The sequence below is a fragment of the Rhodamnia argentea genome, chromosome 2, assembly GCF_020921035.1.
Source record: "Rhodamnia argentea isolate NSW1041297 chromosome 2, ASM2092103v1, whole genome shotgun sequence".
Lineage (NCBI taxonomy): Eukaryota > Viridiplantae > Streptophyta > Magnoliopsida > Myrtales > Myrtaceae > Rhodamnia > Rhodamnia argentea.
In genome coordinates this window covers 5,629,930-5,657,851 of record NC_063151.1, presented here as the reverse complement: position 1 = coordinate 5,657,851, position 27,922 = coordinate 5,629,930, and the positions used below count along the sequence as shown (strand labels likewise).

The following is a 27,922-nucleotide window of genomic DNA, read 5'->3' as shown; positions in this document are numbered from 1 at the left end:
ATGCAAGCTCCTTTCTCTACCTGCTTTTACTGTTCTATCATCTTTGTGTCGTTTGTGGGGGGCTTGTCATTTGGAGCTGACTCCTTGAGTTCAGGTCAGTCTATGAAAGATGGAGAGACATTGGTCTCTTCCGGCCAAAGCTTTGAGCTTGGCTTCTTCTCTCCTGGAAGCTCCAAGAGCAGGTACTTGGGGATATGGTACAAGATCACTCCTGAGACAGTAGTTTGGGTGGCTAATGGAGGCAACCCGCTAACTGATTCGAGTGGTGTTCTCACGTCTGGCCATGAGGGGACTCTAGCTCTTCTGAACCAATCGAAGGGTGTTGTTTGGTCTTCGAATTCGTCTGGGGTCCTAACCAATCCTGTTGCATGTCTCCTGGAGTCTGGAAACCTTGTTCTTTGGGATAACATCAGTTCAAATCCCGGTGATACCTATTCGTGGCAAAGCTTTGATTACCCGTGCGACACGCTTTTATCCTATATGAAACTGGGGTCGAACTTGAGAACCGGTTTCAAATGGTATCTGACCGCATGGAAAAGCGTGGATGACCCTTCCCCTAGCGACTACACCTGTGGATTAGACGACCAAGGGCTGCCACATATTGTTATACTCAGGAACGGTTCGACAAGGACATATCAGAGTGGTGTGTGGAATGGAGTCGAGTTCAGCGGTCTCTCAGTGGCTGCGAATTCCATCTCGAGGCAAATGTTGGTCAACAACCAGACGGATGTCTATTTCGCTTATCAAGCTCCGGGTGATGGGATTATCACCAGAGTCAGTCTGAATGAGTCCGGGTCATTACAACGACTTGTGAGGAAGAAAGAAAGTGCTAGTTGGATTGTCATGTACTCGCTTCCCAATGATTCATGCGACAACTACGCATTATGCGGAGCTAATGGTTTCTGCAGAAGTAACCTCTCCTCGAAATGCCAGTGCTTGCAGGGTTTCATACCCAAGTCACCGGAAGAATGGCAAATGCTTTATTTTTCTGGTGGCTGCATGAGGAAGGTGCCTGTAAATTGTTCGAAAGGAGAAGGGTTTTTCAAACTTTCAAGGGTAAGCTGCCTGATCTGGTTGACTACTGATTGAACAAGAGCATGAGCCTCAAGGAATGCAAGGTTGAATGCTTAAAGAATTGTTCTTGTACTGCTTTTGCTAATTCAGATGTTAGAGGAGGAGGGAGTGGGTGCCTCATGTGGTTCGCAGAACTAATTGATGTTTGGGACTTCGAAGATGCTTCTTATGAGCAGGATCTATATATATATCTATCCGAATCAGAATTAGGTACAAGAGCTATCGCTCGATGTATCGCTTTCTTCCTAATGTCATGTGAGGCACGAGTACGTATTCCAGATTCCTTTCGTAATCCAACCAAGAAGAGAAAGCTGGTCGCCACTGCTGTAGCTTCAGCCATTTCTGGATTGCTGTTGCTGGGCATTACCCTTGGGATTACAATCTGGAAGAGAGGAATGAAAATAGGAGGTAAAACAGTTTGTAGCCGCATAATGAGCCAGTTTATTTCTCTCAACTGTATAAGGTCTACTAACGGCAATGATTGTGTTACTAGGCTTGAGGAATGACATTGACTTACCACTTTTTGATCTTGATACCATTACTGTTGCTACTGACAATTTCTCTCCGAGAAATTTGCTTGGACCTGGAGGCTTTGGTTCAGTCTACAAGGTAACATGACCCGTGGGGCGTTAAATTCAGTTTATACACGAAGATGGCCTATTCTTAAGGAAAATTATGCAGGGAACTCTTTCCACAGACCAAGCAATAGCGGTGAAAAGGTTGTCAAAGGATTCTGGGCAAGGACTTGAAGAGTTTAGGAATGAAGTAGGCCTGATTGCCAGACTTCAAGACAGGAATCATGTCAGCCTTCTTGGCTGCTGCGTTGACAGAGACGAAAGATTGTTGATTTACGAATACATGCCGAATAAAAGCTTGAATAACTTTATCTTTGGTCAGTGCCTCTGAATTCTTTTTGGCTTTTGCCTTCATGTGTTCTGTTTGTATAGATTGATACCTCTCATAAGTCTTACAACTATGTGGTGCCTATATCGGAGGAAGGGATCGAACGCTTGAAGTTTATATGGGGTTGTTGAATGTCCACAGCTCATGACAACCGCATCTGGTTGGCACGGCATAGGCGCTTTGAGATTATCTTTGGAATTGGACGCGGAATTCTTTATCTCCACAAAGATTCGAAGCTTCAAGTCGTCCATAGAGACCTTAAAACAAGCAACATTTTGCAGGATGCCAACCTGAATCCCAAGATTTCCGATTTCGGATTAGAAAGAATCTTTGGAGGTGATAAAAAAGAAGCAAGAACAAGAAGAATAATCGGAACTTAGTGAGTTGATTATCTTAGTTCATATATTCAACAGTCAATGAGATTGAACCGATGGGCTAACTGAGTTATGATTTTCTTAATGCAGTGGATATATGTCCCCAGAGTATGCCTTCGATGGAAAATTCTCGGTTAAGTCTGACGTGTTTAGCTTTGGAGTGCTCTCATTGGAGATAGTTAGTGGGAAAAGAAACAGAGGATTCTACCGTCCAAGCCACCACCACAACCTTCTTGGACATGTTAGTTAAGCCTGTAACTAATAATGCTGCCTGCTATTTAAAATTTACTTTGATAAGCTGGAAGTCTGAGATTTCATTTCGATTCTGTTGCCATGGGTGGTCGAGCAAATTGGTTGATCCGCTATTTTGTTCCAGGAATGGTTCCTTTGGGATGAAGGCAGGGCATTGGAGCTTATGGATGATTCTTTGGCTGACTCCGCCATTACATCTCAAGTAGAGAGGTGCATACATGTGGGTTTGTTGTGTGTCCAGAAATTTCCTGGTGATCGGCCAACTATGTCTTTTGTGGTTTTCATATTAGCAAATAAAGAAGCAATTATGCCACATCCTAAACTGCCCGGTTTCTTCATGGAAAGAAGTCTTAACAAACTCAGGTGCAACTTCACCAGGGGAACTCTATACAGGCAATCTCATTACCATAACAATGCCAGAAGGCCGATAGCGACACTAGAGATTGGAATGCCGTCCGGCTCCTTCTCCCAAGTGGTTTTAGCGGGGAATTTCTATCACTTAAAACTCAGAACGCAGAGGATGACACCAGATGATATCAAATGACCGAAGGGACGTCTTGGCACAAGGAGGTTTGAACCTGTCTGTGGATGACGAAAGTATCTAATGTGGGTTCTTACAAGTGTATGGACAGATGATATCTATGGCAAATTTTTTATCAAAGGACTCGACGTTTTCAAGTGTTCACTAGACCCGGCTTCATTCAATGAGTGTTGAAAATCTAGTACATGGTAGTGTTAACCAACACGTGCAACAAAGGTAGAAGCATGATTGCCCGTTCCGATAGTGGCTGTGCCACCAGCGTATGCCTTTGATGGGAAGATTTCGCGTGAAACCGGGTATCCAGCAACAAAGCCATATGGCGACTGTGAATCTACTGCTTCGACAGCTAATGGGCACGGACCAATTCAATGTTGGCCATCTCTTGACACCTAAATTTTGATTTTTCTAAAATCATTCATTTCAAGCAAAAAATGAGAACTAGTCATAGTTCTCACCAAAAATAAATTTCTCATGCATTGCATATTTACTTTTCGTCAGTCGTGCGTATCATTGTATTCAAGCCAGAGAAAGTAGTTGAGCTTAAATTGACAAGCGATCGAATTAGGCATCACATGAAAAATTTGGCTAAGCATGGAGAGATTGCCGAAAATTCTAAGAGGGCTTGAACCTATTTTCTGATTTAATTCAGCCCATTTATGCTCATTTAAATGTTAAAGGCTCATAGTTAATTATTCATTTAATTAATTAAAGCCTAATTTGAGCCCAAGATTGTACGATTAAGCCTGCAAGAGTGGGAAATTGAGCTAGCACATGACAATTCCTCTTGTGGCGGAAATTATTGAGGAGTTTTAATGAGATTGGACTCTTAAAGATCAGAATTTTAATCCGATGGCCATTAAAGAATCCTACTTCAACTAGGATTATGCAACTCTTTAGTCTATAAATACCTCATTGTACCTTAGGGTTATGGGGCCGAAAAAAAATTGAAGACACGGCCATCGTTCATAGAGGGAGATATCTACGTAGAGAGAGAGAGGGGGGGAAGAAAGTGGTTTTTTCTTGGGAAAAGTACACTAGAAGTGCCATAACTTTTGTACGGCGTTCACTTGAGTGCCATAACTTTCAAAACGTTCACTTAAGTGCCATAACTTTTAAAAATCGTTCACTTAAGTGCTACGTCGGAGCAAAATTGTTCACTTAAGTGCTACAGTAACTTTTCCGGCGAGCCATGTCATCTTTCCGACGTGCCACGTCAGCTTTCCGGCGTGCTACAGTAACTTTTCCGGCTGCCACATCAGCTTTTCCGGCTGCCACGTCAACATGGCACTCAAGTGAACGATTTTTAAAAGTTATGGCACTTAAGTGAACGTTTTGAAAGTTATGGCACTCAAGTGAACGCCGTACAAAAGTTATAGCACTTCTAGTGTACTTTTCCCTTTTTTCTTGGTGCCTTCTCTGTGCACGTTGCAAGTGGGAATTATGGGTCAAGCTTATTGACTGTGCTTCACGTTGGCTGCCCAACCATGATCGCCACTCAGCTCCAGTACTTCTCTATTGATGATTGCAAACTCGAAGGCAAAACCAACAATACGGCCCTCACTGTGAGCAACACTAGCAAAATTTCTACCACACCGACGCAAGGTCCAATGAAGCACTGATCCGTATGCCACCGTCACCGCAAGCACCCATAGTTGCAGTGGTTGCAAGCTCGAGACCACCACCTCGCTGACCGACACACCCCCCTGCTGTCCAGCGTTGTTTAGCTACGATTCAGCCCTATTCGAGGTTGGTTTAGCCTCGTTTTCAATTGATATTTGATGGCTAACTTTTGTGTTACTTGGTGCTAGAATCCTTAGTGATTCGGAGTTCGATTCAACCTCAAATAAGCTCAAAAGGGGACTGTTTTAAGCGAAAATTCCGGCTTGCGCACGTGCAGAATTTTTAGCTTGGAAAAGGTAAAAATTCTCAACTTTTGATTGTTAATCTATGCTTGTTAATTTGGTAACTTGCATTGTTGTCCTTAGATCTCTTTGGACACACTGGTTTTGCAATTAAAACTAAAGAGTTCGAACCTTTTCCTATCAAAAATGGCTAAACCGAAGATCACAGTTTAGTTGCACAAAATTCTGATTTTTTCTAAGAAATTCAGTTTGTCCATGAATTGGCCGAATCTCACATGCACCCTTGAGGATTGATTTATTTTGATTGGGAAGTATCCTTTCTTAAGGTAACAAATCGTTTGGCATTTTTTTAATCAAGATTGAATTGGAAAAGGAATTGACTTTCGGTACCACCAAATTCGTATAGATGGATGATCATTGTTTTGATTTTTATCTCAATTGGTTGAGTTGATGTTGTCCCGTTGGTTGTTCAATCTTATCTCATGTGAATTGGATAACGATCATGTGAATAAACTTTATCTACTCTCTGGGAGTTTTCGAACCGGATAACATTTAACTTGTGAATAATTTTTTGCTTCGGATAGTTATCTCACATTCATTCCATTGGTTATATTGCCTTATCTTTTATGGATACTCATGTCATGGATAAGTTTTGTGTTTAATTGGATTTTATCTGGTTGTTGTGGATGACCTTCTTGATCTTAATATTTATATCTAACTTTTGAGTTGGCTGGATGGTTTACTATCCTATCTTATCTCATGTGGACTTTTTTGAAAACATTTGATTAGAGATAATATTTGTGTTCGACTGGATAATTATCCCATTTTTCGAGAATTATCTGAAATTAAATTTTCAAATCCCAAAGATAATTTCTCAAGTTAAAAGTGGGTCAATTTTTTTAGATGAGGGAATATGGACCCCAATGTCATATTTTTGGCCACCCCTCTCATATTTTCAAAATATCCAAAATAAATTGATTCATTTTATTTTATTTTTGTCGTGCTTGTTTGTTTTGATTTGTTATAAAGTTTGCACAATTTTAAACAAACATGCCCATAATATATGCCCCCTATATGCCTAGACCCGTCGAAAAAATAAATCACACACCTTAGCCACGATCTCGTGAAATGGGATGGTGATTTAGTATAGAAATTAGTGATTCGCCATTTGGCAAAAGGGATGTTGTTTTTCTATACACATATCCGCATACTAGTTCGAATCCTCGAGGATGTAGCAGATAAAATCTCGCTCTAACCCGGATCTTTGGGCATGAGAGGATTTTCGGAAAAATTGAAAATTAAAAGGTATATTATGGGCATTTTTGTTTATTTTTGTTCAGATTTTTGATTGCTTTTGAATGTTTTCTTTTGTTACCGAAAATAGCAAAAAATCATCCTTTGGGCGCATAACATATGGTCCTCATGTCACATTTTTCCAATTAATCATCAAATTCACATCGATCAATCAAAAAGGATTTTTCATGAAATTGGTACCGAAATGGCATTAATTTTTCCAATTAATGTAACCAAGTCTCCGAACCCATTTTTCTCTAGTGCGCAGAAATAAAATAGTTCTCCCTTTATTTTATTAAGGTTTCTAATCAGCCTTCCGTAAATGATTAGTGGCGGCTTCAATTGAATATCTTTTCATGAATAAACCTAAGTTGTGATTCAGTAGGACTTGGGAGGGTCCGAATTAGGTTAGTTGATTCAATTGACCTAATAATCTGTTAGCCTAGATTTTAGGTCGCGACACCATCTCGACACAAACATGCAAAACGGTTTCTCAATTTGGCGATGATTTATTCGTGTTCATGTCCGGCAAAAAGCGGGCCATGAGTCCAACTTGGAGATTCCGCTGGAGTTGGGTGGCATTGATCCATGAAAGTCTTTATGGAAGTTGAATGGAGATTGGCAATTCGAATTGCATGATCCCTCTTGTGTGATGGCTATTACAACATGATAGTAATAACTATTCTCAACATGTCCATCTCTTTTTCTCCCACTCACTCCAACAACTTTAGATTATCAATTCGGATTAAAATCGTATAAATTTAAACTAAATATATTTATACTATCTATACGATGATAACACCGATTCTACTTATTTCGGTATAATCACACGTTAGATTATTCATAAATGAAATAACAATTAATAATTACGTTATTTTGGTAACGTAATTATTATCCATAACTCGATAGTTAACATAATATTATTTGCCTAATGTTTGGGTCGATTACAAATGAAGGACCATCATTGAGGGTAATAAATAAGCATGCGTGCCATCACTTATCATAATTATAGAATAATTACGTAAGTGTATAATTACGTAAGTGTTAACTTTCTCATATTTTGTTCTCATAACTACATTTATAGTAAGAATAAATTATTGTCTACATGTGTAGCCGCAACACGAAGACGGCAAGTGAATTATTACCCACAAAAGTAAGCTACCGACATAATTTTTTTTTATCATCTATTGTATTTTCGTGGTATTAATCTTTAATTTACTAAGATTAATTTTTTTTAACGGTTGAGATTGACGTGAGGGACAGAAAAAGCAGGCATCTTCCATGGAGCAATACCTGAACTGGACTGGAGCCTCCAAATTACACGAGATACAAAAGAAAAAGGTCAGATGGACCGACTCTAGTTCCAAAACGGCAAGTGAACTGTGAAGTGAATAGATGACTCACCCCCCTCTCTCAGCTGCCTCCTTGAGTCGACGCGGCTTCAAGACTTCTTGGCGTCGCCCGTCACGTTCTCTCCAGTGAAACTCCAAGGACCGGCGATCCAGTCTCCATGATCTCAAGGGCAACTTGCAAAGATGGAAACAGACCTCTGACTTTACCCCTTCTTCCCTCCTCGAGTTTTTTGACCGTGAAGAGAAGGAAAGAGTAATCATGAGTGAATTACGAGGACGAGAGAGAGAGAGAGAACAGTGAAAGCTTTCGTGAAATGCAAGCTGCTCCTTTCTTGCCCTGCTTTTACTCGTTCATGATCTTTCTGTCATTCTTGGGCTTGTCATTTGGACCCGACACTTTAAGGTCAGGCCAGTCTATGAGCGATGGTGAAACACGGGTCTCTTCAGGCGGAAGCTTTGAGCTTGGCTTCTTCTCCCCAGGAAGCTCCAAGAACAGGTTGTTGGGGATATGGTACAAGATGACCCCTGAAACAGTTGCCTGGGTTGCTAATAGAGACAGCCCACTCAATGATTCAGGGGGTGTTCTCACATTTAGCCATAAGCGGAATTTGATTCTTCTCAACCAATCGAAAAAGTGTCATTTGGTCTTCGTATGCTTCCAGGGATCTAAGAAATCCAGTTGCACAGCTCTTGGAGGCTGGGAATCTTGTTCTCGGAGAGAGTGCCGTTTCGAGTCCTGACGATTATTCATGGCAGAGCTTTGACCATCCATCAACACCCTTTTGTGGGTTTTTTTCGGATTTTTTCCAAATTAATTTTTTTTAAAAAAAATATTTACAAAATTATTTTTTTAAAAATAAATATTTACACATTTATGCCTCGCTCGGTGATTGGGGTGCCGAGCAAGGCCCATACTGGGCCTTTTTTTTTTTAATTTCATATTTTTTTAATTATTGATACTTATAATATTATAATTTTTTTCTTGTGAAGCTTATCTTTATAACATAATTAGCAATAATTAATGTAAAAATTCATTAAGATCTATAATTAATAAATAATGTTGTAATTATGTAATTAATTTAAAACATTCATAAAATAAAATTTGTAAGATATATGAAAAAAAAATGAGATTTTCGTGATATATTCATCTATTGGAGAGGCAGAAACCCAACCGGAAGGCGAAACGGTGATGTGTCAAGAACCGGCGGATCGGGTCAACGACATCGGATCGGGTTCAAATTCGGTCGGTTGAAACGAAATGGCGTCCTAATCAATATTTACTGCCATTGGCAGTGATGAACGATGAATTTTTGCGATTCGGGATTGACACCCTAACCGCCGAGCGAGGCCCAAATGTGTAAATATTTATTTTTAAAAAATAATTTTGTAAATATTTTTTTAAAAAAAATTAATTTGGAAAAAAAAAACCCGACTTCAGAAGCGATACTGAAAGGTACCTGACCTCTTGGAAAAGCAGGGATGATCCGTCTCCTAGAGAGTATGCTTACAGGTTAGGGATTCATGGGTTGCCCCAATTCGAAGTAATCAACAATGCTTCGGTCTTGAAATTTCGTAGTGGTTGGTGGAATGCATCCAATTCAACGGTTTCTCCATCGGAGTGAACCCCATTTCGCGGCAAACGTTTGTTTATAACGGGACGGATGTGTATTTTGAGTATAACCTTTTAAAGGATGAGATCGTCACCTGAATCGTCTTGAATGAGTCGGGTTTGTTGCAGCGTCTGGTGAGGACAAAAGAAGGCGTTGGTTGGACTGTCATGTACTCCTTCCCTGATGATCCTTGGGACGGCTATGCGCTATGTGGAGCCAATGGTTTCTGCAGAAGCAACAGATTTTCTAGATGTGATTGCTTGCAGGGTTTTGTACCAAAGGTACCAGAGCAGTGGCAAATGCTCAATTGGTCTGGTGGTTGTGTGAGGGAAGTGTCTGTAAATTGTTCTAAAGGAGAAGCATTTTTCAAGCTTTCGCGCGTGAAACTACCTGATCTGATAGACTTCTGGCTAGACAAGAATATAGGCCCTGAGGAATGCAGGGTCGAGTGCTTAAAGAACTGCTCTTGTACAGCTTATGCTAATTCAAATGTGGGAGGAGGAGGGAGCGGTTGTCGAATGTGGTTTGGGGACCTAATGGATATCAGTGAATTTGAAGATGCCATCTATGAGCAAAACTTATATATATGTCTATCTGCTTCAGAATTAGGTACATGAATTTCATAACTGGTTGAGCTATTGCTTTTACATTTTGCTGTCTACCCAGGCTGCATCATAGAGAATCCTCCTCAATGCCAGATTGAAGTTGTAGTCTATTACATGTTTCTCAGTTTATAGGGATAATATCTAGTAGATACATTAAAAGTAGTTGTCATTTGGTACTCCAGATTTGAGCCAAATACCCACCAAAACCAAAAGAGTGGTGATTATCGCGGTGACTTCAGCCATTTCTGGAGTGCTCTTGCTGGGAATTATCCTCTGGACTGTAGCAATAACCTGGAAGAGAGTATCGAAAATATGAGCTAAACAAATGGATATTTCCTTCACATAGTGAAAATACACTGCCTGATCATTAGAAATTCTTTTTTTTTCATTCAATTTCTTCGTGTTCTGTTTGTAGACTCGAGGCATGCAAAGGATGACATTGAGCTTCCATTATTTGAGTTGGATACGATTGCTGCTGCTACTAATAATTTCTGTCCGACGAATATGATTGGATCAGAAGGCTTTGGTTCAGTCTACAATGTAACATGATTTTAGTACAGTTTACAGAAGATGATGGCATACGCTGAAAGTTATTCATGTAGGGAAACCTTTCAACGGACCAAGAAATAGCAGTGAAAAGGTTGTCAAAGAATTCAGGACAAGGTCGAGAAGAGTTCATGAATGAAGTAGCTTCAATTGCCGGACTTCAACAGAAGAATCTCGTTGGGCTTCTAGGCTGCTGCATTGAGAAAGAAGAAAGAATGTTGATTTACGAATACATGGCGAATAAAAGGTTGGATAATTTTATTTTTGATTCGATCCTCTTCATTCTCTCAGTTTTTTTCACTGCACGAAGATATTAGCCTTTCAAAATTGATTCCTTCCAGGAGTCATACATATAAAACAGCAAAGGAACAGACACTTACGCTTATATAGAGTTTGAATGTCCGCAGATTGCAACAGACCCTTTTCCTTGGAATGGGAAAAGCGCTATGACATTGTAATTGGAATTGGACGAGGGCTCCTTTATCTCCACCAAGATTCCAAACTTCAAGTGATTCATAGAGACCTCAAGACAAGCAACATCTTGTTGGATGCCAACCTTATTCCAAAAATTTCTGATTTTGGATTGGCAAGGATTTTTGCAGGTGATAAAAAAGAAGCGAGAACAAAAAGGATAATTGGTACTTAGTAAGTTAGCCGTCTTACTTCCTGAGTTCCAAAGTTCATACTTTGCACGGCATTAGTAGAACTGAAACGTGATTCTCTTAATACAGTGGCTACATGTCCCCAGAGTATGTCATTGGTGGAAAGTTCTCGGTGAAATCCGATGTATTTAGCTTTGGCATGCTTTTGTTAGAGACAGTGAGTGGGAAAAGGAACAGAGGATTTTGCCATCCAAGTCACCACCACAACCTTCTTGGACATGTAAGTTGAAGCTTACGATGAGTAATGCTATCGTCGTAGCACTTTAATTGTCTCGATGTCCAAGTCATTTTGTTGTTTTCTCAAAGAACAAAAGAAGAATTGGCAGCAAAAGCTGTGTATTTGCAGCAAGCAGAACGTATGGAAAGGAAAAACTGCTTCTCTTCATTCAGAAAACTGAAAAATACTTAAGTACAGACTAAAACTTTGTTTGTTGCCCACTAAACACACGTTACCCACTAAGCAACAGATTACTTGATTCATAAAAATCTGCAACAAACTAACAAAATAAATCCGCAACAAACTAACGGAATAGATAACATGCAACTAAACAACCCTACAAAATAGGACTCTAACAAAGCGACTCAACAGAAAATAGATCGTGCAGCCTTGATGCATCAACACTCTCCTCCTGGATCAAGTGCTGCACACTCCTAACTTTGCCCTGAGAAGTTCGAATCGACCAACATGAAACGACTTAGTGAATATATCTGCAATTTGATTTTCTGAACTGCGGTACACCGGGTTCACCTCTCCAGCCTTTTGCACTTCTCTCAAGAAGAAATACCGACCCATGAAATACTGGATTCCGTGAAATGGCCAGAGTAGCTTGATTGTCCACAAATACTTCTATGCCTTCTTCTTGCTCCAAATGCAGATCATCCATTAGCTTCTTCAACCATAATGCTTGATTCACAGCTGCAGTAGCTGCAATAAACTCAGCTTCTGCAGTTGATTGTGCTACTATTTCTTGCTTCTTTGAACACCAGGAAAAGCATGTCGACCCAAATGTAAAGCAATAACCTGAAGTGCTCCTCATATCATCCACTGATCCCGCCCAATCACTATCAGAATACCCCCGCAACTTAAACTCCTGAATTTTGTAGAACTTAATTCCATATGAAAGAGTACCTTTCAAGTACCTCAACACCCTCTTTGCAGCTACCATATGCAACCGACTTGCACAATTAAGAAATCTAGACAAGACACTTACAGTAAACATGATGTCCGGCCTAGTTGCGATGAGATACATTAGACAGCCGATCAAACTTCTATAAACTCTTTCATCTGCGGGTTCTAATCCATCCTTCTTTTGAAACTTTTCCTTCTGACCCATTGGAGTACTCACACTCTTGCACTCCTCCATGTTGAATCTCTTCAGGATCTCCTTCAAGTACTTCTTCCGACAGATAAAAACTTCATTCTGATTACGCCTAACCTCCATCCCCGAAAAATATGACATCTCACCAAGATCGGTCATTTCAAACATCTTCATCATCTCTTGCTTAAATGCAATAATCCGAGCACTATTATTTCCTGTCACCAGCATATCATCCACATAAAGAGACACCACCACTAAGTCGGATACTAACCTCTTGACATATAGAGTGGATTCACTAAGACTTTTCTTGAAACCTAGACCCAGCAAGTGCTCATCCATCTTACTATACCATGCTCGGGGAGCTTGCCTCATGCCATAGAGAGCCTTTTTCAGCAAATAAACTTTCTCCTCCTGGCCTGGTGTGACAAAACCTTCTGGCTGCTCAACATAAATCTCCTCCCGCAATACTCCATTCAAAAAAGTAGATTTCACATCTAACTGATACACCTTCCATCCTTGTTGAGCTGTCAAAGCAAGAGTCATTCTAATTGTATCTAATCTTGCAACAGGAGCAAAGGTTTCTGAGAAATCAACTCCCCAAACCTGTGCATATCCCTTCACCACCAACCTGGCCTTATGCTTATTCACCGAGCCATCGGGATTGAGTTTGGTTACGAAAACCCATTTTACTCCAATTACTTTCCTGTCTTCAGGCCTCTCCACTAGCTCCCATGTCCGGTTCTTTTCTATCATGGCCAACTCTTCCTTCATTGCATTCATCCACTTCTGATCACTTTTAGCTTCCTCATAACCAGCGGGGTTCCAAAACAGCCACACTACACCTCTGATATATATCGGTTAGAGATCCGGTACCTCTAACTGGAACATCATCTACCAGCTCGTCGGGTTCCAGTGAGAACTCCTTGTGCTTGTCTTGTGACTCATCTGTCCAATCCCATTGCTCATCTTCCAGGAACCGAACATCCCCGCTAGTGATCACCTTCCCCGTTTGTGGTTGATAGATCCCGTAGGCTTTTGACACTAAACTGTAGCCAACAAAAATTCTAGATTCAGCTTTCTCCCCGAGCTTGTCTCTCTTGGCCTGTGGAATATGAGAAAAACATAGACAACCAAACACCTTCAAATTTCTTAGAATTGGCTTGACAACAAACCAAGCTTCAAAGGGAGTTTTCTTCTCCAATACCCTTGTAGGCGACCTATTCAGCAAAAAAACTGTTGTGTTTTTTACTTCTGCCCAAAATTCTTTTGGCAGATTCTTTTCATGCAACAGACACCTAGTCATCTCCATAATAGTTCTATTCTTCCTCTCACTTACTCCATTTTGTTGTGGAGAGTAAGGAGCGGTAAGGCGATGCTCAATTCCAGCCTCTTCACGTAAAGAGTTAAACCTTTGCGAGGTGTATTCTGTTCCATTATCAGATCCGATGACCCGAATCTTGCAGCCACTTTGGTTCTCAACCCATCTTTTAAACTTCAGAAATACCTCAGCAACTTCTGACTTTTGCTTCATGAAGTAAATCCAGCACATTCTGGTATAATCATCAATGAAAATAATGAAATACCTGTTGCCATTTAGTGAAGGAGTCACTTGTGGACCACAGAGATCTGTATGAATCAGCTGCAGCTTCTCTGTAGCTCTCCAAGTGGATTCCTTGAAGGGAAGTCTTGTCTGTTTGCCCAGCAAACAAGCCTTGCACTTTGTGATTTGCTCCTCCAGGCTTGGTAACCCGGTTGCCATTTCATTCCTCTGCATGAACAGCACGCCTTTGTGATGAAAGTGCCCCGACCTCTTGTGCCATATCTACGAATCAACGGCCCGGCACTTGAATGCCACTTGCTCTTTCTCGAGAGGATTCGGAGAAAAAATCTTCATTTGCATCTTTATCTTGAACAGCTCCCGACCACTAGAGTCAAAGATTAAACACTTCCCCTCTTCAAATATCACCTTAAATCCCTTTTCTACCAACTGTCCCACACTCATCAAATTTTGATCAATCTCGGGCACATACATCACATCAGAAACCAGTTTAGTTCCAGCACAACTCTCTATTGCTACGGTCCCTTTACCTTTCACTTCTAAGTACTCCCCATTCCCAATCCTCACTCTTGACTTCAATGACTTGTCAAGGTCTATAAATAACTTTTCATCACTTGTCATGTGGTTTGTGCAACCACTATCAACAAGCCAACTTTCACATGGAGTACTAGAAGAGAAACAAGAAGCAACAAACAGTTGATCTACCTCTTGTTGGGCTGCGGCATGTGCCTCACCTTGCTGTTGATCTCCCTTCTCTTTGCGGAACTTCTCAATATGTCCAAGTTTATGACATTTTCCGCACTTTACATCTGGCCTCTTCCAACACCTAACGTGCGGATGATTTTGTTTTCCACAGTCTTGACATGAGGAATACCTTCCCCAATTGTTCTTGGAGTTACTGTACTTTGTTCCCTCTTGCGGTAGCTTCCGAACCACTCTTGCTATTCCATTTCTTCCCTTTCCACTTCTTGTCTTTCCCTCCTACATTCTGTTGTTCTTTGGCCCGCAAAGCTCCTTCCGTACTTCCTTCCAGCCTCATTAACCTCCTTTGCTCTTGTGCTTGCAGAGCACTAAGCAATTCTGCCAACTTGATCCGAGACAAATCCTTGGTATTCTCCAAAGAGGCAATGGTTGCCTCGAACCTTTCGGGCAAAGAGACAAGAATTTTCTGCACTAACCTATTTTCGGAGAGGTCGGTGCCGAGAACTCTTGCCTGATTTGCAATGCTTATCAACTTATCAGAATACTCCTTAATTGTCTCAGACTCCTTCATCCGCAGTCTCTCGAATTCTGTGATCAGATTTAGCCCCTTCATGCTTCTGATCCTCTCATCTCCTTGATACTCAGCTGTAAGGAAGTCCCAGATAGCTTTCGCTGATTCACAAGCCATAATTCTGCTGAAAATAGCAGGTGAGACAGCAGCATATAAACAAGACTTTGCCTTTGCCTTCCTTGTCGTCCTCTCCTTGTGAAACTTGATCCGATTGATGGTTGGATTGTCGGGAAGGGGAGCAACTTCATAATCTTGTTCCACAGCTTCCCAAAAATCACAACCCTCTAGATAGGCTTGCATTCTCACTGCCCGGGCTTGATAATTTTCTCCATCAAACACTGGTGGAGCCATTGAAAAAACACTCGATCCCGCCTCCATCTTGTCTCCGGCTTCTATGGATGCAGACACTCCTCTCAATCAATCTCACAAGTCACTCACAACCCCTTAAGATCAAGAAGGCTCTGATACCAATGTTGTTTTCTCAAAGAACAAAAGAAGAATTGGCAGCAAAAGTTGTGTATTTGCAGCAAGCGTAACGTATGGAAAGGAAAAACTGCTTCTCTTCATTCAGAAAACTGAAAAATACTTAAGTACAGACTAAAACTTTGTTTGTTGCCCACTAAACACACGTTACCCACTAAGCAACAGATTACTTGATCCATAAAAATCTGCAACAAACTAACAAAATAAATCCGCAACAAACTAATAGAATAAATCTGCAACAAACTAACAGAATAGATAACATGCAACTAAACAACCCTACAAAATAGGACTCTAACAAACTGACTCAACAAAAAATAGATCGTGCAGCCTTGATGCATCAACACATTTCATATAAGTTGAGTTGTCTACTGTGATTGGAGAGTGAGCTCCTGTTTGTGTTCTCAGGCATGGTTGCTGTGGAATGAAGGCAAGGCCTTGGAACTTATGGACGATTCTTTACCCGACTCCTACATTGAATTTCAAGGAGAGAGATCTATACATGTGGGTTTGTTGTGTGTCCAGAAATTTCCCGGAGACAGGCCAACAATGTCTTCTGTTGTTTTCATGCTGACTAATCAGGAAGCAATCTTGCCACAGCCTAAGCAGCCTGGTTTCTTTATGGAAAGAAGTCCAACGAGCTCAGGTAGGGACCGAGAGAACTCTATACATGTAATCTTGTGACGGGAACAATGCCAGAAGGTCTATAGACACACTATTGATTCGGCATTTTTGTTCATCTCCTGGAATTCTTTTTTAAGTAGCTTATCAAGGAAACCTCCAATTTAAATCCAAAACAACCAGGATGATGCTTGATGATGCTCAATGATCACAGGGATGTCTTTGCATAATGAGGTTCGCATCTATGTGTCGGATGGAATCTCAAATACGAGTACCGAGTGAGTCAACGATATATGCAAGGAAAATAAAATCTAGAACCCGTTCGATTGAAAGTGGAATCAGTTAATTGTCTCAAATTATTAGAGCGTAAGCAAATAATTCTAGTTATAGGCTTGACGCAGATGTCGAACATTAGTCTCGTTGAAGCCTTAACCAGCTGGAGAAATCATAATTTATGTGTTTGACAAATGAAATGATCTGAAAATAGGCACCACATCCTCTCTGATTAGCACTTCCCAAGTTCGTATTAATCGCAGTTTTTAGTCTTCTCTGTAATCTTCAGTCTTGGAAGTATATCGATGAACCAAAATCATCCATCGAATTTCAATTTCGGATGAATGTGTTCCCAAGAATTCTCAGGAGTATCTTCTGTTTCTGTAGTCCCTAATGAGAAGCTAATCGATACGTGCGATTTAGTTACAAAATTAAAACTTGAGAGATTTATAAGCGCATCTCTTGTGGGTTTTGTGAATTTTTGAGTCCATGATAATGTCATACAGTTCTTATTGAAATCAACAAGAGATTGCACATACAATCCCGAGTGGAAACTCGTTACACATTGTGCCGATCAAGATGGGTTCATAGACTTCAATTGGGGATATTTTGGACACGGAAATGGTTGACCATCTCCCCTCAGCTGCTAAACAACAAATAGTCATCAACACGTTCCTTCAGCATTCATTGCATTTTCGTCTGGCAGCTGGAAGAGCATTCGTCGGTCTCCTCCATGAGCATGGCTCAGTTTCTTCACATGCAGAAAATTCATTGGCGTGGAATGACCGGACCAGGTGGATCTAGAAACTCATGTTATGGACACAGTGCGCTTGTGCTAAACGTCCATTTGGGTAGTTGATTCAAAGAAGCAAAGTGGGATTTGACTTCAGACGCGCCATATCGCCCATATAATTTGACATTTATTTTGTCTATTCTTCGCCATTTGTGACATAATTTCTCCCTCGAGCGTTGCTATCAGCTATGCACAAATCGACACGTAGCAATGACTTATGTTGGGTTTCCTAATTGGTGAAAAGAACAAAGAAAAAAATTATGTCATCACTTTTTGTCCTTTCTAGCCAGTAGATGATATTTTCGGGGGGGTTTTTTGTAAAGACAAATGATAGGCAAATTGAAGAGAGAGAGAGAGAAAAAGTTTCACAGAACGTATCCGAACGAGTTGCAGCTCCAGAAACGTCAAGATAGGAACTATACTTAATCAAACCAAAACAAGTTTACGGAAAACCTGGTAAATCTACTTGAGCCCGAGGAAGCAATGTTTTTTCCATTAGGCCATCAAATTACATGATAGAGAGTGTTAAATATGTCTCAATTTTGAATCGTTTACGGATATAGATCGATTTGTTAAAATTGCAAGATTTTGACCGATTAAAGATATGCTGTAGTGGACTTCTTGATTTTGGGCAAAGAAGGTCAAATCTTTTTTCGTTTGACCGATTCTTGGTGTGGCGTCCAAGAGGAGATAATTCTTCTTTGGCGTTGAGAAGAAGGGTGGGGACCACGTTTGACCATTCATCAAGATTTGGGGACATATCTTCAACAGAAAAGAGATTTTGGTGGGTCCCAATCCAAAGAAAGCCTTCGTCAGAGAGGAAAGTAATAAATAAAAGGAAAGAAGGGTTTCTTTTTTTCTTAATGAGCACCCAAAAGAAGAGACCCCACCGTGCCGCACAAAATTGAAGAGAAGTCGCGAACAGGGGAGGCTCTGAGAAGGACGACTCGCGAAGACGAAAAAAAGGGTGAACGAAAGGTGACGTGCTCTTGATCGCGCGAGGAGCGTTGAGTGCAATAGATTTGTGCGTGAGTTTTCATATATCCAATTAAGTTTTATTTGTAAATACTTAGGGTTTGGGTATAATCTAGGTGCGGGAAACACGAGCGTATTAAGCGATTGTAATCGCGATTCTCCGATTATAGTGGATTGTTCTTGCTGGCTCTCCCGTGGATGTAAGTACCGATATTCGGACCGAACCACGTAATCTCCGGTGTCCTTTATTGTTCATCGTTATATACGTGGGGCTTTTCGCATTGATTTATTTGCAAGATCTGGATTAGTTTCCGCGCGTTATATTTCAACAATTGGTATCAGAGCCGGGTTCGGATACTCTAGATTGTGATTTGAGGCTTTTGCTTATCCGATTATTATCTGGATATCCTGTGATTGCAATTATGTCCGGAGTGAAAGCTGAAATTGAGAAGTTTAACGGGAGGAACAACTTTGGGTTATGGAGCCTCAAGATGGAGGCGTTATTGACAATTCAAGGTTTAGCAGAAGCATTGAAGGGCAAGGCTGAGTTGCCCGAAACAATGACAGATCTTGAAAAGGATGTGGTAATGAGGAAAACTAGAAATTTAATCTCGTTGAATTTATCGGATGAAGTGTTAATATAGGTAGGCGAGGAGAAGGATACCACAGCATTGTGGGCAAAACTTTAGGCGCTCTATGTAACGAAAAGTTTGAACAATCGCTTATATATCTTGAAGAGGATGTTTCGGTTCGGATACACCGAAGGTACGTCTATTAGAACCCATCTAGATGAATTTAATAAACTCATGATGGATTTGAAGAACGTCGGTAAGACACTTGATGATGAAGAGCGGGGCATGATATTGTTAGCTTCCCTACCAGAGTCATGGGAGCACTTTACCGATTCATCATTGTAGGGGCGTACTACGATTACCTCGGAAGAGGTAAAGTCCGCCTTATTTTCTAAAGAGTGGTAGAGAAAGTTGCGAGATGATAGTCTAGCGCAGGATGTAGCACGAGGACTAATGATTCGGGGTAGAGAACAACAGAGAGGGTCTAGTAGCAAGCGAGGTAAAAGCGGATCTAAGTCACTCCATAGAAAGTCCAAGGGACGCATAAAGTGCTTTGAGTGTCACGAGGAGGGGCACATCGGGAGAGATTGTCCTAAGTTGAGAAACAGAGGTGATAAGCAGAAAGCCACAACCAGTGTGGCGAACCTTGTTGAAGAGAGCACTAGTAATGCAGAAGCTGTCTTGTGTGTAACTGCGGGTTCGTCGGGAGATGAATGGGTGCTAGATTCGGGGTGTTCTTATCATATGACGCCTCATAAGAACTAGTTTACTACTTACCGGACTGCAGATGGTGGTAGAGTTCTATTGGGGAATAACGCGGCCTGCAAGGTTGTGGGGATAGGGACAGTTCGAATTCGGATGCACGATGGCGTGGTGCGCACATTGACGGACGTGAGGCATGTACTGAAACTCAAGAAGAACATTATTTCTTTGGGAACACTCGATGATATGGGGTGTAAGTACACCGCTGAAGGTGAAGTGTTGAAGATCTCTCGAGGTGCCATGACAATGATGAAAGGGAAGAAAGTAAGTTTTCTCTATCATCTACTGGGAGAGACCGTGACAGGAGCTGCTGCGGTTTCATCAGATGAGTCAGATTCTGATTTAACTCGTTTATGGCATATGCGTCTAGGGCACATGAGTGAGGCATGTATGATAATGCTGAGTGATAGAGGGTTGTTAAAGGGTCAGAAGACAAGTAAGTTAGACTTATGTGAACACTGCATCTTTGGAAAGCGGCGCAGGATTAAGTTTGCTACAGGTATTCATTCGACCAAGCAACCGGTAGAATATATTCATTCAAATGTCCTGGGCCCGTCTTCGGTTCCTTCGAAAGGAGGTGCTCGTTATATGCTGACATTTATCGACGACTATTCCAGGAAGATATGGGTATACTTTACGAAGCACAAATCTGATGTGTTTGATCGGTTCAAGAAATTTAAGGCATTGATTGAGAAGCGATCAGATAAATAGATCAAGTGCCCGAGAACCGATAACGGCATGGAGTTACGTGGTAAAGATTTTACCGAGTTCTGCGATAGAGAAGGGATTGTGAGACATCGCACGGTTCTCGGGACACCACAGCAGAATGGCGTGGCGAAACGGAAGAACGGAACTTTACTTGAGCGGGCTTGGAGCATGCTTTCGCATGCTGGAATAAGAAGGGAATTTTGGGCCGAAGTAGTTAACATGGCATGTTACCCGATTAATCGATCTCCATCATCTGCTATCGAGTGGAAGACTCCGGAGGAAGTATGGTCGGGGAAACTCGTTGATTACTCCGGATTACGAATATTCGGATGTCTCGCGTATGCTCATGCGAGTGATGGTAAACTTGAGCCGAGGTCGAAGAAGTGCATATTTCCGGGTTATGCACATGGGGTGAAAGGCTACCAGCTATGGTGCACAGATCCCAGATCACCCGATTTTCTAATCGGTAGAGATGTGATCTTCGACAAGACTGCAATGCTTCAACAGAGGAGTTCGGAGACACAACCAGCAGAGCGGACGGATCATGGTGTTAGTAGTGAGGTGGAGCTTCAGGTGGAGACTCCGGAGACCTCGGAGGTGACAGATGTTCAAACCGCAGATGAGGCCGCAGTTCCTAAAGTCGGTGATAGTGAACAACCGGTACAACTGCAGCGTAGTATAGCCGCAAACAGACAAAAAAGGCAAATTAAACCACCGGTACATTATGGTTATACAGATATTGCGTATGCTTTAACCGTAGGTAACGAGGTGGAGACAGATAAGCCTTCGTCTTACTTTGAGGCGATGGCTAGTTTTGAGTCGTCGCAATGGCTAGGGGCTATGAGTGAAGAGATGGAATCACTCCATCGAAATCGGACGTGAGAGCTAGTTAAAGTACCAAAGAGCCAGAAAATTGTTGAAAGTAAATGGGTCTACAAACGGAAAGAGGGCATTCCCGGTGTCGAGGCGGCGAGATATAAGGCGAAACTTGTTGCGAAGGGACATACCCAATGGGAGGGCATTGACTACAACGAGGTGTTCTCTCCCGTGGTAAGACATACTTCTATTCGTGTTTTACTTGCCTTAATTGCTGCACGGGATCTCGAGTTGGAGCAGCTTGATGTGAAAACGGTGTTTCTTCATGGTGAGTTAGAGAAGCAGATTTACATGAGGCAGCCGGAGGGATTTGCTATTCCGGGTAAGGAAGACCATGTTTGCTTGTTAAAGAAATCATTATATGGGCTAAAACAATCTCCTAGGCAGTGGTATAAGCGTTTTGATGCTTTCATGGCTAGTCAAAACTATTCAAAGAGTCAGATGGATAGCTGTGTTTATTTTAGGAGATTGGAGGACGGGTCTTTGATATATTTGCTATTATATGTTGATGATATGTTGATAGCGGCAAAAAATATGTCCGATATTGATGTGTTGAAGAGGCGGTTGAGTGCTGAGTTTGAGATGAAAGATTTAGGTGCTGGGAAGAAAATATTGGGTATGGAGATTTTGCGTGACAGGATTGCGGGATTATTACGTTTATCTCAAAGGAAATATATTGAGAAGATTGTAGCACGTTTTAATATGCGATCAATGAAATCCGTGAGTACACCATTAGCGAAGCACTTTAAACTTTCGGTTAAGTTATCGCCGCAGATCGAGGAGGAGGAGGAGCATATGTCTCGTGTTCCTTATTCTAGTGCCGTGGGTAGTATTATGTATGCTATGGAATGCACTAGGCCCGATATTTCACAAGCTGTCGGTGTAGTTAGTCGTTATATGAAGCATACGGGTAAAACTCATTGGGAAGCAGTGAAATGGATCTTCAAATATTTGAAGGGGACAGCAGACGTCGGTATAGTGTACCGGAGGGATAGTAATGGCGGTGAAATCACCGGTTTTGTGGATTCCGATCATGCGGGTGACTTGGATGAGTGCAGGTCTTTAGCGGGGTACGTGTTTACGCTTGCGGGTGGTACGGTTAGTTGGAAGGTGTCCTTACAAGACCACGTGGCCTTGTCGTCGGCTGAGGCGGAGTACATGGCACTAACCTTTGTAGCAAAAGAGGCGATATGGTTACAAGGTTTGCTCTTGGACTTTGGGTTAGAACAGAAAAGTGTTGATATACACTGTGATAACCAAGGTGCGATTTATCTAGCATATAATTCGGTTTATCACGAGCGGACAAAGCATATCGATATCGGGTACCACTTCATCCGAGATGTCTTAGCGAAGGATAAAGTTATTGTAAAAAAAAATAGCGACAATGGAAAACCTGCGGACTTGATGACTAAGCCTGTTTCTTTGGCGAAGCTCGAGCTCTGCTTGAACACTATTGGCGTCGCAGAAGAGTGATCGCCCATCGGGGCGATGAGAGAGCGACATGGATAATAAGCATTATTGATTTGGCTTCAAACATTAAGCCAAGGTGGAGAATTGTTAAATATGTCTCAATTTTGAATCGTTTACGGATATAGATCGGTTTGTTAAAATTGCAAGATTTTGACCGATTAAAGATATGCTGTAGTGGACTTCTTGATTTTGGGCAAAGAAGTTCAAATCTTTTTTCGTTTGACCGATTCTTGGTGTGGAGTACAAAAGGAGATAATTCTTCTTTGGCGTTGAGAATAAGGGTGGGGACCACATTTGACCATTAATGAAGATTTGGAGATATATACATGGGAGAGCAGCATGGATAATAAGCATTATTGATTTGGCTTCAAACATTAAGCCAAGGTGGAGAATTGTTAAATATGTCTCAATTTTGAATCGTTTACGGATATAGATCGGTTTGTTAAAATTGCAAGATTTTGACCGATTAAAGATATGCTGTAGTGGACTTCTTGATTTTGGGCAAAGAAGGTCAAATCTTTTTTCGTTTGACCGATTCTTGGTGTGGAGTACAAAAGGAGATAATTCTTCTTTGGCGTTGAGAAGAAGGGTGGGGACCACGTTTGACCATTAATGAAGATTTGGGGATATATACGTATCTTCAACAGAAAAGAGATTTCGGTGGGTCCCAATCCAAAGAAAGCCTTCGTCAGAGAGGAAAGCAATAAATAAAAGGAAAGAAGGGTTTCTTTTTTTCTTAATGAGCACCCAAAAGAAGAGACCCCACCGTGCTGCAGAAAATTGAAGAGAAGTCGCGAACAGGGGAGGCTCTGAGAAGGACGACTCGCGAAGACGAAAAAAAGGGTGAACGAAAGGTGACGTTCTCTTGATCGCGCGAGGAGCGTTGAGTGCAGTAGATTTGTGCGTAAGTTTTCATATATCCAATTAAGTTGTTTTATTTGTAAACACTTAGGATTTGGGTATAATCTAGGTGCGGGAAACACGAGCGTATTGAGCAATTGTAACTGCGATTCTCCGATTATAGTGGATTGTTCTTCTTGGCTCTCCCGTGGATGTAGGTACCGATATTCGGACCGAACCACGTAATTTCTGGTGTCCTTTATTGTTCATCGTTATATCCGTGGGGCTTTTCGCATTGATTTATTTGTAAGATCTGGGTTAGTTTCTCCTCGTTATATTTCAACAGAGAGAGCTCCAATTGCACTGAAAAGGATTGAAGTGAACATGCCAATTTTTTATGACTTTGTGGAGGCTCCAAGTCAGACTAGTATCGCGTGATGTAGACCACCAAGAGCTACTATAAGAATTTTCCTTATTGCTACAGTGAATCGGATGCTCGAAAACAGATGGACATCAAAAGTTTTCAGCAAGGAAATGAGAAAGACGAGCGGGGATAAAGATGGATTTGTCTGAGAGACATTTAAAGTAATGCAGAGACTCTTGCACTGACCGTAGTCTGGTGTGAGCCCGAACAAAATTATGAGAAGAGTTGATCTCTGAGTCAAACTTGACGCATACGTCATCATTCAAGGCTATTGAATTTAGCTTTGTTAATACCCCCGGCCAGTGACATTCCGGGAACCTCAGTTTGACAATATCACTCTTCTTGATCTGTGCCATCGTTCAGCTTGGACTTTACACCCATCTTCCTAGTCTGTCTTGAGGCTTCAATAAAATGCAAGCTCCTTTCTCTACCTGCTTTTACTGTTCTATCATCTTTGTGTCGTTTGTGGGGGGCTTGTCATTTGGAGCTGACTCTTTGAGTTCAGATCAGTCTATGAAAGATGGAGAGACATTGGTTTCTTCAGGCCAAAGCTTTGAGCTTGGCTTCTTCTCTCCTGGAAGCTCCAAGAAAAGGTACTTGGGGATATGGTACAAGATCACTCCTGAAACAGTAGTTTGGGTGGCTAATGGAGACTACCCGCTGACCAATTCAAGTGGTGTTCTCACGTTTGGCCATGAAGGGAATTTAGCACTTCTGAACCAATCGAAGGGTGTTGTTTGGTCTTCGAATTCGTCTGGGGTCCTAACCAATCCTGTTGCACGTCTCCTGGAGTCTGGAAACCTTGTTCTTTGGGATAACATCAGTTCGAATCCCGGTGATGCCTATTCGTGGCAAAGCTTTGATTACCCCTGCGACACACTTTTATCCGGTATGAAACTGGGGTTGAACTTGAGAACCGGTTTCAAATGGTATCTGACTGCGTGGAAAAACGTGGATGACCCTTCCCCTAGCGACTACACTAGTGGATTAGACGATCAAGGGCTGCCACAAGTTGTTATACTCAGGAACGGTTCGACAAGGACATATCGGAGTGGCGTGTGGAATGGAGTCGAGTTCAGCGGTCTCTCAGTGGCTGTGAATTCCATCTCGAAGCAAATGTTGGTCGACAATCAGACAGATGTATATTTCGCTTATCAAGCTCTGGATGATGGGATTATCACCAGAGTCAGTCTGAATGAGTCCGGGTCGTTACAACGACTTGTGAGGAAGAAAGAAAGTGCTACTTGGATTGTCATGTACACGATTCCCAATGATCCATGCGACAACTACGCATTATGTGGAGCTAATGGTTTCTGCAGAAGTAAGAGCTACTCAAGATGCCAGTGCTTGCAGGGTTTCATACCCAAGTCACCAGAAGAATGGCAAATGTTTTATTTTTCTGGTGGCTGCATGAGGAAGGTCCCCGTAAATTGTTCGAAAGGAGAAGGGTTCTTCAAACTTTCATGGGTGAAGCTGCCTGATCTGGTTGACTACTCACTGAACAAGAGCATGAGCCTCGAGGAATGCAAGGTTGAGTGTTTAAAGAATTGTTCTTGTACTGCTTTTGCTAATTCAGATGTTAGAGGAGGAGGGAGCGGGTGCCTCATGTGGTTTGCAGAACTAATTGATGTTAGTGACTTTGAAGATGCTTCCTATGAGCAGGATCTATATATACGTCTATCAGCATCAGAATTAGGTACAAGAATCTCATAACTGGTTGAGCTATTGCTATGATGTATCGCTTTCTTCCTAATGTCATGTGAGGCGCAATTACGTACTTCTCTTTTTATTAGAGCTTCTCTAGTACAAATTTTAACAGGCCACCAAGAAATTTGGGTTAACTGCTACAGAATATTAATTGAAGATATTTGAAGTCATCATCATTTGCTATTCCAGATTCCTTACGTGCTCCGACCAAGAAGAGAAAGCTGGTCGCCACTGCTGTAGCTTCAGCCATTTCTGGATTGCTGTTGCTGGGCATTACCCTCGGGATTACAATCTGGAAGAGAGGAAAGAAAATAGGAGGTAAAACAGTTTGTAGCCGCATAATGAACCAGTTTATTTCTCTCAACTATATAAGGTCTACTGAAGGCAATGATTGTGTTTCTAGGCTGGAGGAATGACATCGACTTACCGCTTTTCGGTCTTAATACCATTACTGTTGCTACTAACAATTTCTCTCAGAGAAATTTGATTGGAGCTGGAGGCTTTGGTTCAGTCTACAAGGTAACATGATCCATGCGACGTTAGATTCAGTTTACATGAGAAGATGGGCCTATTCTGAAAGCAAATTATGCAGGGAAATCTTTCCACAGATCAAGAAATAGCAGTGAAAAGGTTGTCAAAGGATTCTGGGCAAGGACTGGAAGAGTTTAGCAATGAAGTAGCTTTGATTGCCAGACTTCAACACAGGAATCTCGTCAGCCTTCTTGGCTGCTGCGTCGACGGAGACGAAAGAATGTTGATTTACGAATACATGCCAAATAAAAGCTTGAATAACTTTATCTTTGGTCCGTGCCTCTTAATTCTCTTAGGTTTTTCCCTTCACATGTGATTAGTTTGTATGGATCGATAGCTCACGTTAGTCTTACAACTATGTGGTGCATATATTAGTGGCAGGGATCGAACACTTGAATCTTATATGGGGTTGTTGAATGTCCACAGATCACGACAACCGCATCTTGTTGGCATGGGATAGGCGCTTTGAGATTATTATTGGAATTGCACGTGGAATTCTTTATCTCCACCAAGATTCGAAGCTTCAAGTCGTCCATAGAGACCTTAAAACAAGCAACATTTTACTGGATGCCAACCTGAATCCCAAGATTTCCGATTTCGGATTAGCAAGAATTTTTGGAGGTGATAAAAAAGAAGCAAGAACAAGAAGAATAATCGGAACTTAGTAAGTTGATTATCCTCGTTCATGTGTGCGAAAGTTAATGAGATCGAACAGATGAGCTAATTGAGATATGAATTTCTTAATGCAGTGGATATATGTCTCCAGAGTATGCCTTCGATGGAAAATTCTCGGTTAAATCGGATGTGTTTAGCTTTGGAGTGCTCCTAATGGAGATTGTTAGTGGGAAAAGGAACAGAGGATTCTACCATCCAAGCCACCACCACAGCCTCCTTGGACATGTAAGTTAACTAGTAAGATGCTGCCTGATATTTAAAATTTACTTTGATAAGCTGGTATTCCGAGATTTCATTTCAATTCTTTTGTCTTGGGTGGTCAAGCGAATTGGTTGATCCGCTATTTTGTCCCAGGCATGGTTGCTTTGGAATGAACGCAGGGCATTGGAGCTTATGGATGATTCTTTAGCTGACTCCTCCATTATATCTCAAGTAGAGAGATGCATACATGTGGGTTTGTTGTGTGTCCAGAAATTCCCTGGTGATAGGCCGACTATGTCTTCTGTGGTTTTCATGTTAGCAAATGAAGAAGCAAAATTGCCACATCCTAAACCGCCCGGTTTCTTCATGGAAAGAAGTCCGACAAACTCAGGTGCAACTTCACCAAGAGAACTCCATACGGACAATCTCGTCACCATAACAATGCCAGAAGGTCGATAGAAGTAGTCTGCAGCTTGTTCCTTGGATGCTCGCTAGTCAACTTCAGGATAGTTTCGAGATATGATTGTTTGATAGTGGCTATGCCACCAGCGCATGCCTATGATGGGAAATTTTGCATGAAATCTGACGAATGTGGATAGGGATTGCTTTTGTTAGAGATGGTTAGTGGTAAAAGGAATAGAGGATATGGATAATCGAAGTCACCACCGCAACCATTTTGGACATTCAAGCAGAAGAATATGATAGTAATGTTCTTTCTTCGATATGTCCATTTCATGATTTTGTTAACCTCTGGGGATTCATTCTCAAGCTATAGCTTCTGCTGCTGATT

The 27,922-nt window shown here is 41.5% G+C and overlaps 2 protein-coding genes across 2 annotated transcripts; both read left to right on the top strand.

Moving 5' to 3' along the window:
• Window positions 1-1,089, top strand: LOC125313925 (G-type lectin S-receptor-like serine/threonine-protein kinase At4g27290). The gene has a single exon (XM_048275163.1). It carries the CDS (start codon window positions 1-3, stop codon window positions 1,087-1,089), a length of 1,089 nt encoding a protein of 362 aa, XP_048131120.1.
• LOC115732326 (G-type lectin S-receptor-like serine/threonine-protein kinase SD1-1) lies at window positions 1,081-27,591 on the top strand. The gene is given in 15 exon segments (XM_048275161.1): window positions 1,081-1,284; window positions 1,354-1,482; window positions 1,568-1,683; window positions 10,469-10,679; window positions 10,820-11,057; window positions 11,144-11,294; window positions 16,113-16,376; window positions 17,305-17,392; window positions 24,419-25,714; window positions 25,915-26,128; window positions 26,130-26,244; window positions 26,318-26,528; window positions 26,683-26,920; window positions 27,006-27,156; window positions 27,286-27,591. Coding segments are annotated over 15 exon segments (3,915 nt in total). The 5' UTR covers window positions 1,081-1,097.
• The last annotated feature ends 331 nt before the right edge of the window (window positions 27,592-27,922 follow it).

Coding starts and splice junctions, on each gene's coding strand:
- LOC125313925 (XM_048275163.1), top strand. CDS start 1: ATGCAAGCTCCTTTCTCTACCTGCTTTTACTGTTCTATCATCTTTGTG.